The following is a 21,338-nucleotide window of genomic DNA, read 5'->3' on the forward strand; positions in this document are numbered from 1 at the left end:
CCGCACAGACGAAGCAGGTGTCATGCCAGGTGTGACCCAGAGCCTCAATGAACTTATCACCAGCTTCAACCGGGAAGTCACAGCCATGACACTTAGTGCTGAAGAGTGAGATATAATCTGATGGAGAGACAGAGAGATAAACTTTGAAATACCAGTTTGAGCTCATTCTTACAGCTTACAGCCCAATGTCTGACCTCTGACCCCCACGATCTGCGTGAACATCTCCGTACCTTTCTCGCAGTACGGCTCTCCGTCTTCCATGTGGAAGAGGCTGTTTCCGAAGGCTTTGCCGCAGGCTGCGCACACGAAGCAGGTGGTGTGCCACGTCTGTCGCAGAGCGTGCATCACTTCCTGTAACACACAGCATGTCAGACAGCCTGAGGTGTGTGTGTGCGTATATGTTACGGTAAATTTAAAGAGTCATTCCAGTGTTTCATCATTTTTTAGCCATTTACTACAACCACTAACCATTTTTCAAAGCAGCACAAGTATTCAGATTACTTAAGTAAAAGTATGAATACTACACTGTGAAATTACTCCATAGTAAAAATATGCAAGTATTATCAGCAAAAGTCCATAAAAGGAACTTAGTTTTTCAATTTAGATGCAAATCCAGGGAGGGACCCAATATTTGGGGAATTGGGGAAACCCAATTAATGGGTTTTAATATATTAAGGGCAGTCCATGATTTACTGCCATTGATTTAAACATTTTAAATACACCAAATGAACGAAAATACACGGTTTATAAGATTCAGACAGAAGTGTCCTGATAAGCTGGAGATTTTGTTTTCAGTCACGGCTAGTCAACCCTGGTCCTTTAAACTCTACTCAGGTGGTCAATTCACCACTGTGACTGTACACAGGCAGACAGGCAGACAGGCAGACAGGTAGGACATCTCACCCCCATGATCTTGGTGTTGCAGCGGGCACAGGTCGGAGCGAAGAACTCCTCGTAGCAGTTTTCACAGTAGACGTTGTTCTGTTCCTCCACAAAGCTGACGTCAGCCAGAGACATGTGGCAGTAGGCACAGTTAAACTCCTCGGGGTGCCAGGACCGACCGAGGGCTACCAGGAAGGGGCCCCTGGAAACAACAACAACAGGTTCTCATGCTCATTCTACACCAGTGGGCACCTTTTTAGAGGTCACATGTTTGGTAGAGCTGACTTTATGCTACCTGCAGCCTTTGTGTCTTTTTTTTGTCTTTTTTTATTATAATCACATAATCAAGGTTTATCAATATTATAAACTTTATTTAAATAGGCTGAGATTGAGATCCTTTTTTCAAGAGACAAATAAGACAAATAAAGTCAACCAAAATAAGTACTAATAAAAACAACTTCAAGGGTGAAAAAAATATTAGATAATTAAGATTTAAAAATAACAAGAGAAATTAAAGAATCTATTTTGTGGAAAGTTACTATTGATGGAAAAATGAATGCAATCCAAACCAGCTGCAGGAGCTGAAATGACTCAATCACCTAAATTAAATGAGCATATTATCATACATTTAACAAAAACAACGGCTGTATAAAGAGAAGAAGCAGGTACCTGATGACGCTGTTGCAGGACCCACACAGAGGCGTACGGCTGCTGGCGGCGAACCTCTCTGCCCTTTGGGCCACGCCTCTTGCCACAGGTGAGAAAGGAGCAGGACTCGGAGTGATGGGGGCAGGGCTGGGAGCTGCAGGTGCAGCGGGGGAGGGGTTGGGGATGTATGCTGGTGGAGGAGGGGCGGCCTGGGGCAGCGGCTGTACCTTCATGGTGGTGGTGGTCATCTTACTGGGGTCGAACTTATCAGCAAAGTTGGTATCGGACACCCAGGGGGGTCTGTTAGAGGAGCCAGAACCAGCCGGAGCTGGGGCTGGGGCAGCAGCTGGAGGGCGGGGCTGAGGTAGGATTGGAGCAGGAGCTGGAGCTGGAGCTGGAGCTGGAAAGGGAGCTGAGGCTGGAGGCGAGGAAAACTATTTGTGTAAAAGCTTCCAATGGATAGGGAGGCAAAATCTCTTCTTTTACAACAGTAAATCGGTATTTCTGTGTATTTGAATCAGTCTGCAGGGGTTCTCACCTGGCTGGGAGGGGTAGATGCAAGCCGTGCTGACCACCTTGGGAGGGGCGGAGCCAAGAGGGATCTGGATAGAGCTCTGCTGTGTGGGCTGGAACTGTTGCGTGGGAGGCTGCTGGTACTGTGGTGGCATTTGTTGGTAGTGCTGCGGAGGTGGGCCTTGTGGAGCCTGATACATGGCAGGAGGCTGACAGTACTGGCTGGAGGGAGATAAAAAAAAAAAAAAGTTGATGTGTTTCTGTACTAAGAACCTGTAAACCTCATGGAGTTGTAGTTATTCATTTTTATTAGTATTAGTAGTTAAGTTTTACAACAATGACATTGTGATCTGATCGATGACAAACATATGGATATACACTTCCTCTAAAAATCTTCTTAGACTTCTGTTTTATATGTGAAACTTATATGCAACTTGGTTTTTGCTTTGTGTTTCACTCCCTGCCATATATGAACCACTGAAGAGGCCAAGTGGACACAGGTCTTAGGGGGTCCTTGATGCAAAAAGACACCAAGGGACTCAAAATGACCACAAAAACATGCAAGACAGCCTCAAAGGAACACAGAATAAACACAGAGAAACACAAATCAAACTCAGAGAGAACCAAATAACTACAAAGAAACAAGAAATTTCAACAAAGAAACACAAAATGACTATACAGAGATGCAAAATGAGGACAAAGATAGCAAAACAACCTCAAAGGGACACACAACAAACACAAAGAAACACGAAACAACTACAAAGAGACATAACATGACAAAAGTGAGATAATATGACCAAGAAGAGATACAAAACGACTATGTTTTGTGTTGCTTGCAGTTGTGTCCAGGTCCACAATGTCTTATAATCCATCCATGCCCTCTGCACTTGACCGAAGTTTTGTTCAAATCACTTGCAGTAAGTTTCAATGAGCCCCCTACAATGTTTGATTTAATGCAAGGACCAAGTTGCATGAGCAGTTTCAACATTTAGTGCCAAATGTCTAAAAGTGCACAAATACTCACCAGGCTTTCCTTCCTGTGTCAAGCACTGATTTATTGATTTACAGAAAGTCATCTAGGTTCCATATAACCTTTGTTTCTGTAGTATTTCTAAAACAGGTACTAAATCTGAAATTTAGTCATTAAAACTTTGACCTTTTAACATCATCATTTGAGCTGCAAATCACAGTGTTTGTGTATATCTACACAAAATATATAGACAGGATACTTAATGATTAGTGAAGGTATTAAAAGGAAAGCAGACCAGCCTAACAACTAGCCTGTAAGAAATTAGTGTCAGTGTCTTGACAGAAGAAAGAAAAAAAAAAGATGTGGCAGATGGACTTTGATCCGTTAGAGCCAGTTAGAAGAGAGTCAGCCTGTGAATGGATGAAGTTGTTAACAGTTACATGGTCCTGAACTGAACAACACTGCCAGGGTTAGGGGTTCAATTTCTATCAGGGTCACCCATTTTTAAATAAAGGCCTCAGTATGCTTCAAACACAGTGCTTGACTTTTCATGTCAACAACTGAGTACAACACCATTAATGTCTGAAAGTGTACTCTGTTACATTTGTATGATCTGTCACATGGAGAGTTGTTGGAGAGTGATGTGGGACGCAGCCAGGAGGAGAACAGATCATCATACACACTAGTGCATTTGAAGCATACTGAGGCCTTAAGTCCACTCAGGGTGCTGCGAGGGGTTTTAGATTAAGACGCCTCCGTTTAATGGCAGATGGTTTGTTATGTAGTGTTGCACAGGAGGCAGCAAGAAGCGGACGGGAGCGCTGGATCCCTGCAGGTGTCGGTACCTGGAGACTGCAGCTTTGTGCTGGATGCCGTAACCAGTAGCAGACTGTCGTTTCAGGCTGCAGGTGTAGAGACAACAACAGCAGAGGTCACCATGACGATCTGCATCCTGAGGGCACCAGTACCTGCAGGATGTGGCCTGCCCAGAGGTACACCTACTGCTAGTGACGCTTCCTTTCTGCCTTTCTGTATTGTGTTTGTTATGTTTATAGGTTAACATCTAGCTGAGATCTATCTATCTGTCATCAACTTCTTTTCTAGCACGTTTTCATCCAACAAGCTCTGATAACAGCAGACAGACACAGTTAGAGACTAACTGGTGACCATAGTGGAGCATTTAGCAGCTAAAGAACCACAAAGTTTTCACAGAAGACCAAAAACAAAGCTAAAGCAGAATGAATATTGGACTTATATTCATCAGGTGGACACAAATACAACACAATAATGTTGCTGTCTACTAGACGTGGAAATAGATGGATGTTTTCAGATTGTTCTGCTACCCCAAAATGACAAAGAGCACAACCCAAAATATAACAACTCAGTCAGTGCACCATCAGCACCTTCAAACAAGCACATGAACACAGTTCAACCCCATTTAGCAAACATGTCGGGAGTCCACCTGACTGCGAACTCAAAATCCTCCTATCTCTGATCCAGATCACTCAACTCATACCAACAACATACAAAACCATAGCAGACACAGCAGTCATACATTTGCTGCTGAGGTAGAAAACAGACACTACAAATCCTTGTATCTTCAGTTCATAGGATCAAATGATTCTTGAAATACTAAGAATTATATTTTTTTGCATGCTCCCAAAGCTTTTTATTATTGGATTGGAACGGACAGACAGTGAACAGAGGAGAGAGAGAGAGATGAGATGCAACATCTCTTGATAATGTCCGCCTTCCGGTCTGTGGCTCTCAGCTCCACTAGTTCCTACTGAAGATGTAAATCTTTAAAAACACAAATATATAGTTTCATGTTTAAAAAAAGTTCATAATTAACAGCTGCTCACTGTAGCTTTTATCAAACCAACTAGAAAATAGTGAATTTTTTGGGGACTATTTTCAGCAGCGGATTAATTAAAGCTTGTGGCAGCAGGACGGTTCATAAATAAAACGTGTGGTCATGGTAAAGAAGGATTATGTCACCCACTGCAACAGTGTGGCTCACTGATGGGTTTTCATAGTTTTCAGACAGCAATGGAGCTCTATAGCTCAGAGGAAGAAGATATGTCAGGCTCTGATACACACACAGTACTTTTCAGTAGATACATTCACTGTTAGTTTTGGGTCTGTTTATGAGAGGAAACATAGAATTAGAATTTTGGTGGTTAAAAGTTGTGTGTGAAAACAAACAATTAAACTCTCCACTCAAAGCTCAACAAAAAGAAACAGCAGTTGAAGCTGTTATAGCTCACATTTAAACAGAAGAAATGCTCAGATTGGCCCACAGCTGATTGGTTACCTGTAAGGGGCGGGGTCCAGAGGCTGCACAGCGGCGCTAGCAGGTGGAGTGGCGGGAGCGGAGCCAGCAGAAGCTGGAGCATGCTCAGTAGGGCTATAGCACAGGAGGGGTTAGGAGCAACAGTGAGAGAGAGACAAAGCCGTTCTGGGATGGAATCATAATATATTCAGTATATACATTTATATATGTACACATGCAGTCCTTACCAGTATGCACGCACATACTGTACATATATTGTATATTACACTGTATATACACAGATCAGGTTAGTTAAAGTCAGAGCTTGTTATTGGTCTCATGCACAAATCAAAAAGCTTGATATTGCTCAGGTTGATGTGAGGATGTCATGATTTCTTCTTTAAATTGGTTTCATTTGCAAAAAAAACAAACCGGATTACTTCCTTATTTTTTGTGTATTATTGATCCCTAAAAGACCAGACCATGAGTCTGTGATTGTTGAAACAGTGCAAAGAGTAAAAAAGACACCGAGTCACAAAGTCACAATGATTTGCAAGGTGAAATGACCATTTTTGTCTGTGTAGTCTGGTTGAGTGACTGCAAAGTATTACTATCTCTGTAGGGACTTTTTCCATAATGTTGTCAGACACTTAGAATAACAATCTGAGCCTGTCAGTGGCAAAAGTAGGCACTTTTAGTGGACATGGTTTGGCAGGTGCATTTGTCCCCAAGGGTTGACATTAGCTTACATTAGCTTACAACCATTGCAGCTTTTTCACAAACATTTTCTTATCTAACTCTTTGGTCTGAGATGTTGGAGCTCTGGTGCGACATCCAGGGGCAAAGACAGCCAGTGATCTTCATATATATATATCCTTTAAGTTGTCTCCTAGGAATGAATCATTTTCCCAGTTACCAAAAAAAAAACATCAGTCACCAGTGAAGCACATCGAATTTCACTAACGTGTACAAAAGGTGCTATACAAATAAAGTTTGATTGATTGAATTTTCCTCACCAGAATGAGGAGGAAAAGTGGAGGAAGCTCTTAATAAACCACTTTTAGAGCAACTGCTTTTACATGAATTGAATTGAACAGTTGAAAAAAATCTATTTGACATGTTTTAATGATTAAATTATGTGTATAGGTGCATATCTGGGAGTGGATTATTGGACTTAGCACATAAAATTCGGTGTCCATCCCACAGCGTGATGGCTGAATCTGATATTAACATTGGCGTTTTCATCTTTCTGTCTGATTTCCAGCTGAAACCTGTGAGTCACATGGGAGCTGCTTCCTTCAGGATGACTTAGAGACAAAAAGGAAAACCCGCGGTCTCTTTATTGGCGGATAAAAGCTTGACCTCTGCTCCTATTGATTCATGGTGAGTCACTGCACGGCGTATACAGACTGAGGAGGTTTGAGGGGAGGCTATCTGGTTGTATTTCAGTCCAAACAGGCGAGTGGGGGAGAGGCAGCAGGGATCAATTGTGCATAATGGAGGGATGATTAAATAAGTGCACGGAGCAGAGAAAGCTCCATCCATCAGCGCTGAGACGGGCAGGCTGGAGGAGGGGTGGAGGGTTAAAAGGTTTGTTCCTCCTCTCAGAGACTAAGCGGGCAGACCTCCACACTCTGATATACAGTGTCTGATACTCAGTCAGCACGGCTTGTGTTTCAGACCATGTGTTGGAGAAACACTTTAACAACAGCAGCAGCTAAAAACAAACAGGAGACATGAGAGCAAACATGCATTCAGCTGATGAAATAAAAATCCTCCTCACGGCATCAAGCTGATCACATCAGGACAGAGGACTTCAACATTAGCTGAATCTGTCCCCCCCCCTTAAAGCATCAAGACTTAAAAAAATTGACTTTGTGCACTTAAGTTAATCACAGAATGTTCAATAACATTAAACACTTTATTGTATATTCCACATATTTTTTATATGGTTGATTTTTATTTTCTTTTTTCATTATATTTATATTTGATTTACATTCCCCCTATGCTGCTGGGCCAAATTTGAATTTCTCCAACGGGGGATCAATAAAGGAACATCTTATCTTATCTTAAAACATCTGTGTGGTACATTAGGCTATTAAACCTTGAAAATCATGGAGAAAAAAATAAATAAGGGACCATTGCCACATTTTAGGAAATACAATATCCTAAGCTTTGCAAATATAGATTTTTATTATGTAAAGCTTGTCTTTAAATGTTTAAATGGACCATACAGCCCTATAGCCTTACAGCCTCTCTGCAAATACATCAAGAGATTGTAATGTCTTTAATTCTGTGTTTTATGTATCTTTTTGTATTCCATTTACTCTCTTTCTATCCTAATGTCTTAACCTTTTATTTCCATAAAAGCCCTTCTAAGGACGGTTGTGAATTAGTCTGTCTGTGCTGTACAGTATCTGTCCCTATCGAATAAACCATAAATAAATAAATAAACCTTCCGCATAACAAAATATTTAATGTGTTTAGTGTAGTCCTCTCTATTACAGGTAAAAGTCCGGCCTTGAAAATGATACAGGTCCAGTGTGTAACATTGAGGAGGATCTGTTGTCAGAAATGGAATCTAATATTCATAGGTATGTTTTCATTAGTGTAGAATCACCTGAAAATAAGAATTGTGTTTTGTTAGAAGGGTGGTGGGGAGCTGCGATCACGAGTTTGGTGTTAAATTCGCTATTTAGCCACTCTTTAATCTATTTTAAAAATAACTGTTAAAAAAAATTAATGACTGTTGTTGTTAGACAGTTTGGTGTTAAATTCTGTCAAATTTAACACATTCATTTAAATCTATTTTTATAATAACATGTTAAAAAACAGAAATTAGCAGATTTAATGATCTGTTATGTTCATTAAGTTCAATGAAAAAAAGACATGAGGAGTGGAATTGGTTAGGGTAAGAATATCAGGGTAAGCCAATCAGGTCATTCCTTTACAATCCTGATAGAAGTAATATTGCAAATGGGAGGGCGAAGCGAGGGTGTTGCAATCAGCAACTGCACTGCCACATGCCACTAAATCCTACACACTGGACCTGTAAGGCAGCAACAAGCAACTTTCATTTTGTGTTGATTCTAGTCCTCCTGTAGTGTTTCTACCACCTCGTTTTATTGATTTCAAAACTTTGACTGTTCTACCATTATGTACGATATCATTAGATTATTATGACTCATGCATTAACTAACTTTGTCCATTAGTACAGTACTTCAGTGTTACATTCCAGCACTGTTTTGGGTGTGCTGCTGTGTGGATCTGACTGTATAATCACAGTATGCAATTAGACGGCTAAAATGAAGACATCTGGCAGCAGACTGTGTGCATTTTATCTTTGAGTCTCAGTACTGAAGAAGAAAAAGTCTGTTAGGACACTGTGACCTCTCTGGTAAGGGTTTGTGATCTAGAAATTAAAATGTATTATTTATGTAAATGTAACCGGAATGAAGAACTACGCTCCTCATCCTGGAGACTCCTCCCCCCGTTATTGTTCCCCTGGTTACTGTCACAAACAGCTCTTTACCCAATCAACACCAACTGCAATCAATGCAAACAGGGAGGACAGGGCTCCATTCAAGTGGTCTCATGTCAGACATCAAAAGTCTGTCGCTGCTGTTTGATTCTGAGACTTTAGTGTCTCTTGAGTTTTATTGGTTGAAGAAATAAAAATAGGAAAGACACATGACAAAAGCAGCTCAGAAAAATCTGAAAAATTAATCTTTTGTTTTCTCTTGACACTGTTCTTTGACCATGTCCTTCTTATTAATTTTATATGTTTGTTTTTTCTGACTGCTTTTTAAATGTATTTTATGTAGTTAACGTGATTTTTCAGATTTTCTACACTCATAAAAAGTTAAGTTAAGTCTTCTTTTAACATAAAAAACCTGAAATATTTGCAAACTGCTTTTGCTTTTGAAAATAGAGTTGGAAATTTCAATATTTATTGTATGCAGTTATCTTATTTAAGTTTATTGTTTAATTTGAGGGTAAACATTTCAACAGTCTCCTGACAATGTCAATGATCAGTCCTACTGCTCCCCCTGCTGGTGAAACCAGCTCTTTACATGGAACCTAAACTGAATGAATGACGTGTGATGATGTATCTGCTGCAAATCTCAAACCTGCTGACTCACAGTGAGCTACATCACCTGAAGATCTTTTACTGACGGCTGCTTTCTATAGAGGCTCCACCAGAGAAATTTACGATTAGGAAAATACAGGATAGTAAGAGTTCATTCATTTAAACATGCTGAATATTAAAAAAACATGTTTAAAGCTCCCCTTCAGTTAGAAATTTAGATTTAGACACAGATTTAATGCCAGAGTGCTATAAAAAATATACTTAAAAGTATAAAAAGTAAGAGTACTCAATATGCAGAATGTCCCCTTTTGGACGGACAAATTACGGAGGAATATTTTGGAAAAATTATGATTTCAAATTTCAACCACATTTCCAGAAGATACATTTTGATCTGAATCTGATATTGAACCCCATCCCCAACCCCTCAGTATAGTACTTGAGTAAACGTACTTAGTTACTTTCACCGCTGCTTTATTTTAGCAGGAGAAGGTAAGAGAAGGTCGGAATGAGTTCACCTGTGAGTGTGATGAAGGTTCATGATCATTTGTCGATGTTGGACTGGATTACAACGTTAGCTTACGGAGACAGAGGTGAACTCTTATGGGCGGGGCAGTGAGATGAGGTGAGGGGTGGGGCGATGTGTTGGTGGGCGGGGCAGAGTGTAAAGGTGAGGAGCCGGAGGGGGTCAGCAGCCTGTCTGATGGAGCTCTGCTGCCTACCTGCTCCTCCTCAGCGCCTCCTCCACCTCCTCCTCCCCTGGCACTGTAACAGACAGAATACACAGGAGGGGAGACGTCAGTGAGCATCCTCAGTTTCACACATTTTAAGGTTCAAATGTTTGTATGGTGAGTAAATCAGAAACACAAAAAAAAAAACAGGCAGGCGATCACATTTTAATCATTAAAAACTGATTCAAAATGTTCATCCTGAGTTTAAAGTAGTTTTAAAACTACGTCAATATTTTCATTTGTCCATGCTGGTCTTGCCCCTGGCTATCATTTGAATAGCTTTTATACAACCTGGTCTCACTCCTAAGTTGTTAAATACTGCCGCTTGGCCAGTGGCCCTCCATTTCAAAATACAAAGCTGTAGGTATCCCTCTAGGGTCATTTCTGGACACACCCACCGTCAAAGTCAGGTAATGTAAAAAAGAGTGACAACGCATATGGAAGTGGTGGGGTGGATGGATGGCTCAGACAAACACAGGATCCAGGAGACTGCTGTTGGTGTCCAATGTGACCAAACCAAACATAAACTTCTTTTAAGTAACGTACATAAGTTACATCAGGTGCATTGCGCTACTTACGATCTTTTCCTAAACCTAACTCAAGTAGGTTTTGTGTCTAATCTTAACCAAAGTGCAACCATTCACAACATGAACCACACAAGCTCTATTTTGAAAATCTATCTGACATATTTATTATTGCTAAATTGGCCAGAAGTTGTGGACGTTACACATTTATTGTTGCCCTGCACCTCCAGAAACGACTCTAGAGGATACCTACAGTGTCATATTTTAAAGCAGACCCAGCTGCAGTATTTGACAAGCTCGGAGTGAGAATATGTTGCTTTTATACGAGAATTTACAGTTAACTCAAATAAATAAATAAAAAAACAGGATAACATCAAGACAGGCAACTTACAGGACTCAGTTCCAGTCATGTGGGCCAGGACTCGGAAGGACTTGGACTGCATATTGGTGCTGCGGCGGCCCCATTCGCCCAGGTCTGGGTCCTTCTCTGCACTCTGGACGGCCTGATAGACCGGGGAGGCGCTGTCTACAAGACGGTCTTTAACTGGGAGAGTACTGCAACCACAGACAGAGGGTGCCAAACCCCCCAAAACCAAACCAGGTCAACACCAAGACCCTGAAGCCAAAGCTTTAGGGAGTGGACCTTCAGCAGCTTTTAGTGTTTTATGTTACTTTTCGGTTGAAGAGGGTTAAGTTTTGGATGCCCTGCTGCCTTGGAGCACTGAAATGTTTTTATGATTTCCAAAAAGACACACAAGCAAAACGGTGAATTGATCTTTCATGAGGTGAAAAAGAAAGCAATATTGAGCTGGTGTTGATTTGATTTTGCATGACATGAAGATGAAGATTGAAACAGTGAAGATGGCTGCTGTAAACGGGAAGAACCAGAAGCTCAGTGGTTGTTACATTCTACAATGCTCGGATGTTAAATTATTCAGAACTCATTTTACATGTGTTAGATTGACAGAATGAACAGATTTAAACCAACAAAAGAAGGAGGAAAGGGCTCAGAACATTCAGTTTTCATTTGTAACTTCGACCAGTAACACCAGTTTCTTTCTTTTGGTCTGTTTCATGGTTTTGTCTCCTATCCAGCATTACTTCAACACAAGGAAATGACAGGAATCTTTGTTGTGTGTTTGGTTTCTTTCTCAGTAAATGAGAGTGTGGTGTGACACAGGAGCATCATCCTCTGTGAGACTGGATGGTTCTGTTCAGGCATTTCAATTAAAGCGGGTTTATCAGGGTATAAAAATAGAGCATGAAGAATGGGTATGTAGATGTTTGGAGCAATATCATCTTTCCTCTCTGGAGGGAGAACAAGAGCGATTTTTCATGCACACACACACAGCAGCACGTCTGTCAATGCAATTTTCCAGCAGGATGGAAAATTGATTGTTAGTGTAAGAAGAGGAATACACAGTAGCAGTTTTTTTCTCCATGATTGCCATAACACCACACAATCCAACAACGTTTGCCTCAAATCACAATGTAACAGTTCAATAATAAAAACAAATAAATGAGTAGGTTTGTTGACACAAAGAAGAAGATATAAAATAATAATCCTATTTAAAACGATTACTATTGACAACTGGTACTAGATAATGTTTGTATGTTTACAAAGAGCTCTGTGCTTTTGCTGTCTTTTTAAGGGAATACAGTGTCTGACATATTGCACTCACTCCACACCAAACGTTTTACTTTAAAGTGCCTTTAAATGAATTAAAATTCATGTTTTCTGCCTAATACATCGATAATTGGTGAGTCGTAGGATGATACAGGCGTGTTCCTTCACTCCCCACAAATACCACTTAGCAAATGAAAATGTGTAATGTGAATTTAAAGCTCCCCTCCAGTCAGAAATCTACAGCTACAGCGTGCTGTTTGAATGCTGTATGTGCAGAGTTTGACACTAGAACGATGTTTTCACATTCATCTGCTGAAAGTGGAAAGTTTCTCTGTGCTCATTGAAAAGCCTGGTCCAGTATCAACTTGTACAGTGTGATATAGAAACTTGAAGCCACCAGTGCACATCCACTGAGAATGGACTTGAAGTAAGAGTGAGGTAAGAGACATCTTGTGTCCAGCAGGAAAACTTTAGAAATGAACAAAATGTGCATATCCATAGATTGTGGAATTCTTAATAAGGTAGAGGAAGTAGTAGTCTTTTTTAAGGATTTTCAATCTGGCAATTGTAAATTTTTGCAGAAAAAAAACAAATCAGACACACATTATTGTTCCAAATAGACTATTGTATTATGTCTTAATAAATGTCTGGAGGGGATCTTTAATTTAAATTACATGTTTCTTTAAATCCAATAAAATGTATCTATGTATTACATCTCAACCATTAACTGAAGACCAGTTTGAGACTACGAGTAAGAAACATTCTGTACCACTGTCGCATGCTTTTTCTTTTTTTGTACATTTTGAATCAGATTTTTAATTTGTGTCTCAACTGTTTACATGTAGTCTCAGACAGTTGAGACCGGCTGCACTGTGCTCTAATGTGCTGTCACTAGCATGCAGATGTTTTTGCAGATGTTGTATGTCGAGAAAACGTCAATGTAAATGTAAATTTGTATTTTCTAAACTGATGGTGGAGGTGAGGAATAAATTAGGATACTGATGTAAGGGTGTGTCCGATTAACTGCTCAGAGACTCCATTAGTGACTGAAACAGATGTGAATTGCATTACTTAAATACACAAACACTGCTGCACACTGCCAACTGTAAATCCACCACAAACAAACAGCATTGACACCTGCACACTTTCATATAACCAACACTGCAACTCTTCGTTCTAACCTTCAGAAATCACCAACTTTAAACTTGAAATGACATCCAGACAAACTTCACAACAGTCAGAACTAATGTGAGCTAATGTGATCCAGGCTTATCTTTAAAGAAAAGAGGGGACGTGAGAACATAAAGGAGGAAGAGGAAGGACGGGCCAAGGACAGGGGAATATCTGGGATTAATGACTGTAATATCCATCAGTGCGAGCTGAGAGGAAAAGAGAAATATAAAGACAGACTGAGAAAGGGATACAGGGAGAGGAAGAAGAATAAGGAGAAAGGGAATGAAGAGAGTTTCCCTATAATAACATTTACTGTATATCATTTTGTAATAATTTCTGACTGAAATATGTTCAAGTAAGGAAGAGTTACTTAGTTAGTGTTGTCCACAAGGTCACCTCAAGTTACTTTGTGTTACCACAATTCAACCAAACTAGTGATTTTTTATTTTGTTTCTGTCCACTTTGAGTGGAGTTAAGGCAAATTCAAATTGCAAGGTTGCCCCAAATTTGTCCAATCATTGTTGTTTTCCACTAGTTTCACCAATCAGTCCCCTGTGCAAAGCGTTGAGTGATTCGTCACCAAGCTACTAGTGATGATATTCTCACAGAAACAAGTTGCCTTTGATTTTTAATAAATTATACTAAAAATCACAACTATTTTGACAATTTTCACATTCTCTGGCTATTCAATTGCAAAGAAAATCCTAAAAACATTTTTTTTTTGTTAGAAAAGCTGCCATAAGAGGAGGGACTGGATATGCAAAGTAAAATCACTGTTTTTATCAATGGAGTCTGATGGCTTTTGAGTTTCTTTTGACCAAACCAGAGTTGGTGAATGCTGTGGAAAGACTAACAAAGATGTTTTAGGTGAGTTTTATTTTATTTCTGTGACACTGTTTTGGTCTGAGATGCTGGTGCATTCAGTGGCAAATGAAAGACAAAAAGGAGGCAAAGGAAGAAGGACGGAAAGAGGCATACATGGAGAGATGGTGAAGAGAAAGAAGAAAAAGAGCAAGAATAAAAAAGTGGAGAAAGAACACAATAAAGAAGGATTGAAAGAGGGAAGAGGAGGTGTCCCTACCCAGCGTCATGCCCCTTTCCCTGTGTCTGTCCTGCGATGACATCCATGATGGCGTCCTGCGAGTACATGCTGATGGGAGTGTTGTACTGGGCGTGGATGATGGTGGCCTTGCCGCCAGGACCTTTCACTTCTATGGGCTTATGGGTAGAGAGGGCGGTGTCCAGAGCGCCAGGGTTGAAGCCAGCACTGTTGGCAGGAGGGGCAACGGTGTGACGAAGGGAACGAGTTGAACGAGGTTGAAGGAAAGGTTGGAGGAAAAGGTAGAAGGGAAGTATGTGAGGGCGGGAAACAGTAAGGCTGGCGTTGGGGTCGATAATTCGTTTTAAAAAGAAAAACATCCAGGCCAGCCATGCTCATTGCAAAAACAAACAGTAAGATCCTACCAACACACACACAAAACGTGTAAGTACCATAAACCTTTGTTCACCAAAGAGCTTATTCGAAGGAACCAGCATGAAGCTAGCTTCCGGGTTGGCCTACAAAAATACATCATCCCTGCAGTTATTTGGGAATGTGGAATGCATAATTCCACATTCCACGTTTTTCAACGAGCCGGTGAAGGTACCAGATGTACTTGGCCTGCAAACTGCTTTAGATGATGTAACACATTAATACATTATGATTGGCTGTACTGCCCAATCCGTATATCCTGCTTGATCGGTACTGCACACGTGCAACTCTCAACATAGATGCTAAGAAAGCAATATGACTCACTCTCACACTATGTTAAGTTATCTTAGCTAATATTGAGAAGCAAATTTTTACATTCAAAAATAAAATAATGCATCGTAACACATTGTTTTTTTCAGAGCTGATTATGGAAGCAGCTAAAGAGAGAGCCATCTTGTTTCCTTCTCATCTCTGTTGAGAGTTCCACATGTTGTATATATTGCAGTGTTGATTGGTTAAGAGGTGGCACGAACACGGTATCTGTACACTTTACGACGTACATCCAACCATAATGTGTTAATGTGTTATGACGCATTTGCTGAGCACATCTGCTACTTCCACCGGTTGGTCCGCTGTGCCATGCCAAACCCATCTGTAATAACATGTGTTTCCACTACACTACAGCCTCGCAGCAGGGGACAACTAAACTCACAGATATCAGTGCTTAAGCTTATTTAAAAAATGACACACCTGCTAACAGTACTAACTGGCAGAGGGAGGATTTGCAATGATGATTTAAAAAAAGAATAAAAGAGACAAAGAACCTGCATGTTACAGATAGTGAGAAATATTCATATTGGATCAGAATATATGGTCTAATATTGGAAGAAACTGAGTCAGGAACAAATTAAGCCCTCTCTTCCATCCTGTACTGTATAAACAGCAGGTTGTGTCACAGTGAAGCTCTTCACTCACTCTGCACCCGACTCAGGTTGCAGTAGATTTACAGAGTAGATGTGCCAAACCAATGGCAGCTTATACAACTCAATCCAAATGAAGCTGCCAGAGGTCCCTTTCAACCAACAGGATCCAATCCAGATAAAGTGCTGTTTTTATTTTAAACCCTGTCTTGTGTTACTGTCAACAGCTTCACATTTTTTCTTTTGTGGTTTGTGTGGCACATTTTCTGTCAAATAAAGCTTGAACATGTGTATTTCATTAGAAAGTAGATCATTTTGACTTGTGAATGTTCCCTCAGCAGCACCTTCTGCAATTTTCTTTGTAACAAAGTCCTTTACAGAAACAAGATAATCTTCTTTTTACACGAAGCAGGAAAAAATAAACCAACAAAACAGACCAGAAGCTTAACATTCAAGTAGAGACGATCTGATCTTATCTATCGAATACAGCATCAATCAAGCCTCCGAAAAAGCATGTCAAACAGTGACCTTTACACAAATACCAAGAGACATAACGTAGATGATTGCATTAGATCAGAAACATTGTCAGCATTTCATCAATTACATTTAGCATTTTGTTTATATTATTCATAATGTGTCTAAGGATGCATGCAGAGCCAATCAGCACACCACAAACACCAGCAGAACACAACAAACAAGAAAGGATTCGACAGCTAATTAACTTGCTGCTACTTCATTAACTGGAAACCCATTTGTCTCCTTAGTTGAAAGAGAAGAAGCAATCAGCCTTGTGGTGATTAGCTCCACAACAACTTTCCAGCTTTTCAGTATGAAACACAGCACACCACAATAATGCACATTCACTGATAACACACACAAAACACACAAAATGTCCCAAAAAAACAGACCGGACTTTGGTAGAAAGTTGTTTGTTTTAACAGTTTTAACTGTTTGTGCTCGGAGTACGAGGTGGGTGGAGTGGGTTTGAGGCGAACAGAAACCGCAGAAGAGCAAAGTTAATCAAACACACATTGCTGGCGTCAACTGATGGAGTCGAATTTGCCCATAAGCTCCACCTATCTGGTGCTCCCTGCAGGTTAAAACAAACTCTAAGAAGAACTAGAAAGTATAACAATTAGTTGCAGCGATTTCTCACAAACCCTTCATTTTATGCTTCAAATGAAGACTTGTCGGATCATCCAAGAACGTCTGTAACCTCCTCCCCAACTCTTTCCCAAGCCGACTATCCAACATTCATGTTTACTTTATTAAAGTGATTGTTCTGGAGGCGTGTGGAGGTGCCTTCCACCTCGCAGCACCAACAAAATCATGCCTTTTTCACTTCACCATGTTTACTGCTGAAGAGCACTCTGTGCTTCTATTAGTCAGCGTCACTAACATGTCGTGGAATTTGTCAAACTTAGCGAGAAAAAGGCTCTTTCTGATAGGACGTTGTGAGCGTGGTCTTAATCAGTAGAAATAGAAACTATTTCCACCATGGTCTTGTTTTCTTATGGTAATTTTACCCAGATATCTATTATGGGACAGTGATGTACTGATGATTAAAAAAAGGCTACAGGCGGCACTTTATCCCAAAAGAGAACACTATGACATCCACAGTACCAAACCATGCCTTAAAAGGACCAAACTACAGAGCAAACACACATCCAAGATGCATTCAGCAGGAGAGGATACTAACTTGGGAGCAGCAGGGGAGAAAACCTTGTTTGACCAACAGCAAGGAGATGAAAATAGAGGGAAAAAAGAGAAGATAAGGTCATGAGATAATACATTTACAGATTGTTCTTAATATTGTGGTCAGTGACAGTTACAACTGATGTTAGAACATCAGGACAACAGAGGCTACAGAGAGGGAAGAATTAAAGGTCAGAGGTCAAAGATGACCCCAGGTTAAGATTAAGGGCTCCAATATCTGTCCAATCTGAGTATGAAGAGAGATTCTTAATTAGGTGACACTGAGTGGAAACATCAGTTCCACAGTCTGCTTGGGTTTGTAATGAGGTTTATATTGCATCAGTTGTTAAACCAAAGGAACCTGGAATGGGTCACAGGGTCAGGAAGTTTAAAGATTATATATAAGAGATTTAAACCTTAAATATAGCAGCTAAACATTTACTATTTAAAGATATAGTGGAGTCACGGTGTCCTGAGAAGAGAATGAAATCACACTCCCTCTGCCTGTGTTGCTCACGCAGCCTCTCTGTGGTTTGTTTACATAGCTAGTCTGGCGGTGTGTGCTTATGAGTCCCTCCATGTGCATCTGGCTTTGAGGAAAAGACTGAAAACTACAAATTTTCCCATCTACATCTGTGACTAAGAATTGGTGATTGTTGGAACAATAAAACGACTAACAAAGACAGTTTTGGTGACTTTTATTTTGATTTGGTTAAGAGGTAAAATTACCATTAGGAGTCTGGTCGCGAATGAAAGCAATATTACGACTGTTTTTGGTTCAACAAAAGGTCTCATCTAACTTAGTGAATTAAGGATTTATTTGTTAGATTCAGTGGTTCGCGTTCATGTTATCTACTGATGTTTATGTTATTTTGTTCTCACTTATAGTTAGAGGAGCTCGATACCAGTGTATCATGTCTTTGTTATTCAGCATACTGACATAAGAGTGGAATCAATATGAGATTCTAACTCTCCACCAGAAAACGAATAAGAGTATTTCCCAGAATGTCAAACTTAAACCTCTATGGCTCAATTGAGACTTGTGTGTTTGAGAAAATAGTAACTACTGTGTGTGTGTTAGTGTGTGTGTGTGTGTGTGTGTGTGTGTGTGTGTGTGTGTGTGTGTGTGTGTGTGTGTGTGTGTGCCCAGAAGGTTCCCTGACCTTTAACAGCAGCCAGAGGAACCAACAGGTGTTTGGCCTCTTTGGTGACACAGTAACCTAATCACATTGTGAACTGAGGAAACACCACAGGCATGCTGGGTAAGTGTGTGTGTGTGTGCATGTGTGTGTGTGTGTGTGTGTGTGTGTGTGTGTGTGTGTGTGTGTGTGTGTGTGTGTGTGTGTGTGTGTGTGTGTGTGTGTGTGTGTGTGTGTGTGTGTGTGTGTGTGTGTGGCTATGATGATGAATGGTTATGGTAACAGTCACATCATCACAGCTTTGTAATGCTACCACTGCTAAATGGAAGTGTGTATTTTGATCTGTTATGTGTGTGTGTGTGTGTGTGTGTGTGTACACAGTGTTTTTTGGCTGAGCTGCCTGATCATCCTCCTCACTCCTCACCAACACTCACAGTGGTGAAAAAATTAGATAAAAGTAAAAGTAGTAATACCACAGTGTAGAAATATTTAAGTGATACTTAAGTTTTTAGTTATTTGTTATCCGCAGATCCAGCCCTGGTTTTATTTTTTGGAGACTTTAAGACACTGAATGTTCTGATGTGCCCACTTTTCTCCTTCTTTTCGTTGTTAAAGTTCAACAGAGAAGACGTTCAGAGGAGTCTGTACTCGACGTGTCGGTCAACATGGCAGGATAATGTTGCTGAAAGACAGCTGGAATCTCAGAGGTAGAGCTGCTGTGTAAGGACAGAAAACATCATTGGTAGTGCTGAACAAAGCCAAAAACCCATAGAAATGGAATATAATATGCATGGGTATGTTTTAATTTGTGTCTAATCACCTGAATATAGGAATTGTTGTGTTTTTATCTACAGACACTGTGGGTTGCCTGCATTGCTGAACTCCCATAAATTGTTAGGAAACTGTTTACTGAGCTCATAAATCAAGTGAGAAGTAGACTAATTTCTCCATATGGCTCAGTTCTATCGGGCTGTTTTTGCAGCCCATGGAGCTGCCCCCTGCTGGCCATTGCACAGAAGGGAGGTTTAAGACCGCATTGTTCTGCATTAGCTTCACTTCACAGACCTGGAAGCTGTGTCTATATATACTGTCAATGGACCAGGCGAGCTTCCATTGTTTCTTGCTATGGACAAGTTGTAACTAAGAGTAGCTCAACTCGCAGTATGGCCCTGCTGCTGAAAAACCAACATGGCGATGGCCACAGTGCCAAACTCAAGGCTTCAAAATGGTACTCCACAAACCAATGAGTGACAGCACGATTGGTTCACGCTTGCTCCCTGCTGGTACCGCAGCTTGATCAAAGTGTGTACGTTTTACATCTAGGCACTGTATCCTCTATTATTATTATTGCATGCTCTCCTGTGATACTGGGTTGAGGAGCAGCTCCTCTCAGAATATGATGGAGATACAACTAAATTAAACCATCAGAGTGTGTGTGCTTAGGGGATCACTTTTATCCGTCTATCAGCAGAGCAGCTCTGCCTCTGAGAAACACTTGTGAAACTCCTGCTATGTTTCCTCCACTTCTTTATTAAGCGTCTCGTTGGGCCTCCTCGTGTCTACGTACCCCGCAGGCCGACCCGCCTGAATGGCCGCCATCTTGCTCAGAGTCTCCTCTGAGTACAGGCCGATTGGTGAGTTATACTGCTTCTTCGCTCTCCCCCCAGGAGAGTCGGCCTCTACAGGCCCGGAGGAGGCACTGCAGGCCGACAGTCGGCCGTTGACCTGCGCTGACTGAGGTTTAGGATGGAGCAGGAGGGGAGAGGAGACGGGACGGGGAGGGAGCAGAGAACTATAAATATAAAGTTCTCCTGTAAAAGTTGTCTTATTATATATTTTTTATTAGTCTAAATTAAAACTGACCATACTGCATGTTATTTCTTCATCAATTGCTCATGTATTTAAAAAAAATAAATTTAAATCAAAAAATCAATTTATGGTAAAATGTGATTTTCTCCCCATTGTTATACAGTGTTATATAACATGTGCTCTACATTATAATACTTACAAATAAATATTAATAGTATTTATTGAACGTTTTCTTTTTGTAATTACATTCATATTTTTAAAATGTATATAAATTATAATTATTATCAGTATTTTATCAATATCTCTTAGTGGTTAAAGCTGAAAATTAAGATTAATGTAATGACTAAATGTATTTAATTAGAAAAATAAACAAAGTCTGTATATCTTTGTTGTTGGGTGAAACACACATATACAGAAAACATCATCTTTTCAGAGATTAAAGATATTGGTCATTTTATTTTGATAGCCAAACGTCTTCATCCAGTGGCTTTTGAAAGGTTTCCAATTGAACAAGCATCAGAGTGTGTCAGCTATTATGGAGTCCATCAAAACTGGACCTATTTACCCAACAATCTGCGTTACTGCATGTATCGGGACAACATAGATCTTTCTTCTTGCAGCCACCAGGAGGAGACAACTCACTGTGTTGAACCAGTGTGACAGATTCATCTGCCCTTCAGAGAGAGAATGTCCACTGTATGTGTGAGTGTGTGTACCCTCATTCATCCAGCTTTTTGTTTGTTTACTCTCTTGGCAGAGCAGAACGCTTTCACTTTTGGCCAGTTTCCCAGCCTGAACTGTCCAGACTGTGATGCTTACAGAGAGAGGATAAATCTATACATGTGCTGGTTGTGAATTTAAAGAAGCAGTGCCTAAA

At 40.4% G+C, this 21,338-nt stretch overlaps 1 protein-coding gene across 12 annotated transcripts in view; it reads right to left on the minus strand.

The window, feature by feature from the left end:
• Positions 1-21,338, minus strand: part of LOC127376541 (LIM domain-binding protein 3) — a 59,601-nt gene that overhangs the window by 4,497 nt on the left and 33,766 nt on the right. For 5 of the 12 annotated variants that reach the window (XM_051423554.1, XM_051423547.1, XM_051423561.1 and 2 more), the window contains 10 exons: positions 20,220-20,386; positions 11,019-11,182; positions 10,095-10,137; positions 5,328-5,420; positions 3,859-3,915; positions 2,069-2,265; positions 1,552-1,948; positions 904-1,084; positions 231-351; positions 2-117 (listed from right to left, as the gene is read on the minus strand). In XM_051423554.1, the coding sequence (XP_051279514.1) occupies positions 2-117; positions 231-351; positions 904-1,084; positions 1,552-1,948; positions 2,069-2,265; positions 3,859-3,915; positions 5,328-5,420; positions 10,095-10,137; positions 11,019-11,182; positions 20,220-20,386 (1,536 nt within the window). Of the gene's footprint in view, position 1; positions 118-230; positions 352-903; positions 1,085-1,551; positions 1,949-2,068; positions 2,266-3,858; positions 3,916-5,327; positions 5,421-10,094; positions 10,138-11,018; positions 11,183-14,508; positions 14,695-17,517; positions 17,541-20,219; positions 20,387-21,338 lie in introns of all 12 variants that reach the window. The other 7 variants (XM_051423569.1, XM_051423579.1, XM_051423586.1 and 4 more) reach the window with 7 other exon arrangements.

Source organism: Dicentrarchus labrax, unplaced genomic scaffold, assembly GCF_905237075.1.
Source record: "Dicentrarchus labrax unplaced genomic scaffold, dlabrax2021, whole genome shotgun sequence".
Classification (NCBI taxonomy): domain Eukaryota; kingdom Metazoa; phylum Chordata; class Actinopteri; family Moronidae; genus Dicentrarchus; species Dicentrarchus labrax.